This window comes from Jaculus jaculus, chromosome 5 (genome assembly GCF_020740685.1).
Source record: "Jaculus jaculus isolate mJacJac1 chromosome 5, mJacJac1.mat.Y.cur, whole genome shotgun sequence".
Classification (NCBI taxonomy): Eukaryota; Metazoa; Chordata; class Mammalia; order Rodentia; family Dipodidae; genus Jaculus; species Jaculus jaculus.
This window is the reverse complement of record NC_059106.1, coordinates 37,978,593-37,984,726: the sequence shown is the minus strand read 5'-3', so window position 1 is coordinate 37,984,726 and position 6,134 is coordinate 37,978,593. Positions and strand designations below refer to the sequence as shown.

Here is a 6,134-nt window from a genome sequence, read left to right as displayed (position 1 = left end):
CGGAAATAGACGGTGGTGCACAGGCGCATTGGTGTCCTCAGGGACCAAGCCCGGCGCCGCTGCTCCAGATCGAGTCTTGCCACGCCCCGCAACAACCAATGACCAATGACAGGCAGCTTTGCGGTTGCTAGGGAACCGCTGGTGGCAACATGGCGGCTGCCAGCGAGTGGAGTGGGATTTCGCCGTGGCAGGGCCAGGAGCGGTCACGGCGGCCGCCACGAGATGGTACGAGCCACATGCCCCACTGGGAGTTCGGTCGCCCTTAAGGACAAGGCCGGGGACCCGTGGCCGCATAGGCGTACCTACAGGGCTGGGGATGGCTTACAAGGGCTCTCGGCTGGGCGGCCTTGCGCCGGGGTCACTGGAAGAGCCGAAGCCCGGCTGGCAGGACGGAAACGCAGGGCCCAAGAATGCAGGTCACACTGTGCATTCTGATGGAAAATGATTCTAAAACTGGAAAACTAGGGCCAAGATAAGTCTAGAGTCCACTGTACTGCCACAGGCATTCCCCGGCCGCCTGTCCGAGCAGACGTGGTGGGGCGACCTGTACACCCCAGGAACTTCGAGTTGGGTATGGCGTCCCTGAGCCTCGCGGTGAAAGATGAGGCTGGCCACCCGGTCTTTGGAGTAAAGGGTGGATTTTGTTCCGGGGGAACAGGAAGCCACTGAAAGAGTCAGCAGGATGGGCTTCCCTCTACCCTCACTGATGCTACTCTGCTGCTACACTACCTTTAGAATGCCTGCTCTCAAAGACCTGCACCCGTGTGGGGTCCTAGTCCTCTCCCGAGGCCTACCTTTTTCTTGAGGCGTGTCCATGCCGCAGAAACCATGAAGAAGTAGGCCGGCAATGAGCAGAACTGTACCCCACACACCTTTAGCAGTTAACCAAAGTGAAGCACACAGGGATTATGAGAGGCCAACAGGGATGTGCAGACTACCGTAGACCGGGATCCACTCTATCTCCATGTGTCTGTTGGCTTCAGGTAGTCACTGTGTTCATCTTCTTTTCACTATTCAGGCTATGGTGTATACGTGTACCCAAACTCTTTCTTCCGATATGAAGGACAATGGAAGGGAGGGAAGACACATGGTAAGAAGCCTCGAGTCATTTCCAAGGCGACACTCTTCCAGCTCACACAGTCAGTGTTTTGGGGAAGGTTGGGTGGGCTGTGCCCAGCATAGCATCACCATGCTGGAACCAATATTAGGACTAGCTCCTATAGTGCTACCCATGGTGGGTGACAGAGCTGGGCAGGGGCAGCAGATCTATACTGACAGACCTCCACAGCCATCCTAGTTTGCCACATGTTTGTCATCGAACAGCCAGTTCCATAAAGTGCTGCCTTAGTTTCCTTGTATTCCAAAGCAAACTAGGAAACAATAATTGATAGAGGAAGATAGATTTATTTACAGTTTGGCCAAATAAGGCGGGGGGGAGTCCAATTTCTGTCCAGCAGTGTTGTAATTTATAGAAAACCACAAGCCAAAATCCAGAAGATAAGATTTTTCTGTGAATCATTTCCCAGGAAAGGCAACTTGGCCCCAGGTCAGGTTGTCTGTCTTCCCAGCAGGCCACCTCCTGCTGCCTCTGTTACCTGCATGGAGGGTTTGTAACAGTTTTACAAGTGAGACTCACTAACTCACAAGCAAGAGAAGTTGGTTTATTTATAATAAATAAGTTACCTATTTTTGTAGAAAATCCAAGCAAGGAGCTGGAGAGATGGCTTAGCAGTTAAGTGCCTACCTGGTTCAAGGCTCAATTCCCCAGGACCCACATAAGCCAGATGCACAAGGTGGCACACATGCATCTGGAGTTCGTTTGCAGTGGTTAGAGGCCCTGGTGCACCCATTCTCTCCCTCCCTCTCTCTCTTTTTCTATCTCTTTCAAATAAATATTTTTTAAAAAAGAAAAAAGTCCAAGCAATAGAGGAAAGAAGTATAAAGTAAATATTCACTGGACTGGCCACTGCACATAGCAGGCGAACTCTGGACATTTCTGGGTCTAGACTTTCCAAGATCTGTGCTCACTGTCTTTATTTCCCTTTTTGAATTCTGCCTGCTTATTACCACTCATTTTTCACTGAAGGGTTTGCTTTTCATATCTATCACTACCAGTATTTTCTTTTGTTTTTTGTTTGTGAGACATCATCTTGCTGTGTAGCTTAAGCTAGCCTGGAACCTGCAGTCCTCTTGCCTCAGCCTTCCAAGCACAAGGATTATAACCTGTACTACTACACCCAGCTACTACCAGTATTTTCCTTTTCTTCCATTCTTTTCTTTCTTTCTTTCTCCTCTGTGTTTGTGTATGTATGGTACTAGGGATTGAACCCAGGGCTTTTAGATTGCTATGCAGGTACTGTACCACAGAGCTTTGTCCCTAGTACCTTTTAGCTTTTTTTTTTTTTTTTTTTTTTTTTTTTTTTTTTTTTTTTTGAGGCAGGATCTCACTGTAGCCCAGGCTGACCTGGAATTCACTATACACTCTCAGGATGGCCTCAAATTCACAGCAATCCTCCTACCTCTGCCTCCCAAGTACTGGGATTAAAGGTGTGCACCAACATATCAAGTTCTTAGTTTTTGTTTGTTTTCACCACAAACATGCTTTTTATTTTTGTGTCAACATCAAGGATTCTGGAGGCAGGCACAGAGTCTCTTATATAAGGTTGTCTGAACTACTTGGAAAGTCAACACTTTTTAGAACTTGTCTCCCAGGTGCTCTCTCCTGTCTTCATGTGGACAGTGGCAAGGTGATTCATGTTCTCTGAGGTCAGGGGATAAGGTCTCATCTGCATTCTCATACTTCTGTGGTCATTCCAGCAGAGGAAGAGCCCACGCAGGAATGTTCCAATGGATGGTTTTCTTTTGTTGAGAAGAGTTTCTGTTATGTTGCTCAGGCTGGAATCCTCCAGCTTCAGTCTCAGTCTCCTAAGTAGCTGAATTACATATGTACATACATATGGTGGTACATATGTGTACCACCACAGCAACTGAGGTCTTTACTCTGGAAAAGGAGCCTAAGAGGAGGGCTTGTCAGCAATTATTCCTATTCCCCAGCTGACTGCTTACTGACTTCTCTTACTAGGTCACGGGAAGCTGCTGTTTAAAGATGGAAGTTATTATGAAGGCGAGTTTGTGAATGGAGAGATCACAGGGGAAGGCTGCCGTCTGTGGGCCTGGTCAGGTTAGCATTGGACATAAATGGACTATTGACTTTGTTCTTATTAACGCCCTCAGGTGTAAGTTGGTTCCGGACATATGCAGCACTATGTACATAGGAGGGTCCTTAGATTCCCCTAACAGGAGGAACAGCAATGTTACAGGCTAGAGCAACGTGTATGGAGCCCACGATTTGGATGATGAAGAGCCTAGTCCATTGAGGGCTTCTCTAGAGACTCCTGTTTGGAGCTCTACACTCAGCTCTCCAGACAACTCCCTATAACACCTGGTTGAAATAAAGATCGTCCCAAAGCTACAGTTTCCTTTTACGTTGAAGCTATCTGAGCCACCTTATGTCCTGAGATGGGAAAACTGCTCCATGGCCTCTATGCTGGTCCCCACCAGGAGGAGCCTCAGACTACCCAGGCTAATGCTCAGGAGAGCTTCTTTTCCCTCAGACTCAGCTTTCAGATGTCCTTACAGAGCCTGAGAAGGAACACACTATTCCTTATTAGTGTCTATGGGGAGGGTTACTATTGCAGTCAGGTTCTCATTGCTGGTAGAAATCACCCAACCAAGAGCAGCTTGTGGGAAAAAGAGGTTTATTTTGGCTTACAGGCGTGAGGGGAAGCTCCATGATGGCAGGGGAAAATGATGGCATGAGCAGAGGGTGGACATCACACCCTGGCCAACATAAGGTGGACAATAGCAACAGGAGAATGTGCAAAACAATGGCTTGGGGAAACTGGTTATAACACCCATAAGCCCACCCCCAACAATACACTCCCTTCAGGAGGTATTAATTCCCAAGTCTCCATCAGCTGGTAACCTAACATTCAGAACACCTAAGTTTATGGGGGACACCTGAATCAAACCACCACATTCTGCCCCTGGCCCCCATAACTATAAATATACATAACGTAAAATACAATGCATTCAGTCCAACTTTAAAAGTTCCCATGATTTTTATCAATTCCAATGATGTTCATACATCCCCATAGTCCAAGGTCTTTTAACTGAGCCATAATACCAAATATCCCCCCAAAAACCCATAATGGCACAGAATAAACATTCACACTGCAAAAGATGGCACTAGGCATAGCAAATAAATAAGCAATACATGATTTAAACAGGGGAAACACCAAATTCTGTTCCAGTCCAACTCTAGTTAGTGACAAATCTCCCAGTCCAACAACTCTAACCAACAAAAAATCTCTGGACTTTCAATTCCGCCCCTCCAGCTAGGCTACTCACAGTCCTGGAAAACTTCATCGGGGGAAGGGAGAGCTGGAAAGATGGCTTAGTGGTTAAGGCACATGCCTATGAAGACTAAGGACCCAGGTTCAATTCCCCAGGTCCCACATAAGCCAGATGTACATGGTGACACATGCATCTGGAGTTCATTGGCAGTGGCTAGAGGCCCTGTTGTACCCATCCTCCTCCTCTCTCTCCCACTCTATCTGTCTCTAATAAATAAATGAATGAATTTTTTTAAAAAAAAAAAACTTCATCAGGGACAGCAGCTCTCCTTGGCAGCTATCTTGTGGTCCGGCATCTCCACTGCAATCCACGATTCATCCTCATGGCCCCATGGGGTCTCCATGCAGGCAACCAGCAAACCTGCTTCTCATTACCCATGGCCGTTTCCAAAACACAAGACCGTGTTGCAAATTCAATGACCCTCTCTTTCCTACATTTCTTATATTCCACAATACCAGGTAGGGTGCCAGTTTGTTAATCCATGGGGGAATAAAGCAGACTTTGGAGAACAGAATACTTCTTGAGCACTCAGGCCCCTTCAAAGAGTCTACATTCTTCCTGTTGCCCCAGTGCAGGTCAGCGAGCCCAATCTCAAAGGTTGTAATCACTCAATTGCAGCTGAACGGGCAGCAGTTCACCCAAAGATTTCATTTTTGCTGTGCCATATCCATCTGCTCACACCAGTTCATTTCTGTGCAAAGCATCCCAGCATAACTTCTCAGGACAAGGGCATAACAGCAAGCTTCCCACACAAACAGCCAAGCAAAGCTCTTTCTCACCCTCATAAGACAAACGTCACAGTCCATAGTTGTTACTGCATTCAGGTCTTTCAACTCTGACCAGAATAGTCCAATAAGCTGTACTTACAGCACTGCAAGGCATCTCTTAGGCCAAGGTTTCAAATCCTTTCACATTTCTCTTAAAAATCAGCTCCAAAAAGCCAAAGCCCCACAGTCAGGTGTCTAGCAGCAAATGACACTGCTCCTCGGTACCACTTTACTGTTGAAGTCAGGTTCACATTGCTGTTCGAAAACACCTGACCACGAGCAGCTTGTGGGACAAAGAAGTTTATTTTGGCTTACAGGCTCGAAGGGAAATCCATGGTGGCAGGGGAAAACGATGGCATGAGCAGAGGGTGGACATCACCCCCTAGCCAACATAAGGTGGACAATAGCAACAGGAGAGTGTGCCAAACCTGGCTTGGGTAAACTGGCTCTATAACACCTATAAGCCCACCCCCATCAATACACTCCCTCCAAGAAGTGTTAATTCCCAAATATCCATCAGCTGGGAACCTAGCATTTGGAACACATAAGTTTATAGGGAACACCCGAATCAAGCCACCACATTCTGCCCCTCACAGTCCGTAGTTGTTACTGCATTCAGGTCTTTCAACTCTGACCAGAATAGTCCACTATCTAGAGTTGTTGGACTTGAAACTACAGAGTTTGATGTTTGCCCTGGTTGTTTTAAATCTTGTATTGGCTGAATGTTTTTTTATTATGCCCAATGCCATCTTTTGCAGTGTGAATATTTATTCTGTGCCATTATGGTTTTTTTTAGGTTATTTTTTGGTATTTTGGCTCAATTAAAAGATCTTGGACTATGGGGATATTTGAACATCATTGGAATTGATAAAAACTAATGGGGACTTTTAAAGCTGGATGACTGCATGACATTTAAAAAATTTTTTGTTTAATTTTTAGTTATTTGAGAGC

General features: G+C 46.4%; 1 protein-coding gene across 5 annotated transcripts in view; it reads left to right on the top strand.

Moving 5' to 3' along the window:
• The first annotated feature begins 144 nt into the window (after nt 1–144).
• Nucleotides 145–6,134, top strand: part of Morn1 (MORN repeat containing 1) — a 65,969-nt gene continuing 59,979 nt past the window's right edge. For 4 of the 5 annotated variants that reach the window (XM_045148661.1, XM_045148659.1, XM_045148662.1 and 1 more), the window contains exons 1-2: nt 145–225; nt 3,083–3,181. In XM_045148661.1, coding sequence (XP_045004596.1) covers nt 150–225; nt 3,083–3,181 — 175 coding nt within the window. In that variant the 5' untranslated portion in view covers nt 145–149. Of the gene's footprint in view, nt 226–1,018; nt 1,091–3,082; nt 3,182–6,134 lie in introns of all 5 variants that reach the window. The other variant, XM_004657410.2, reaches the window with a different exon arrangement.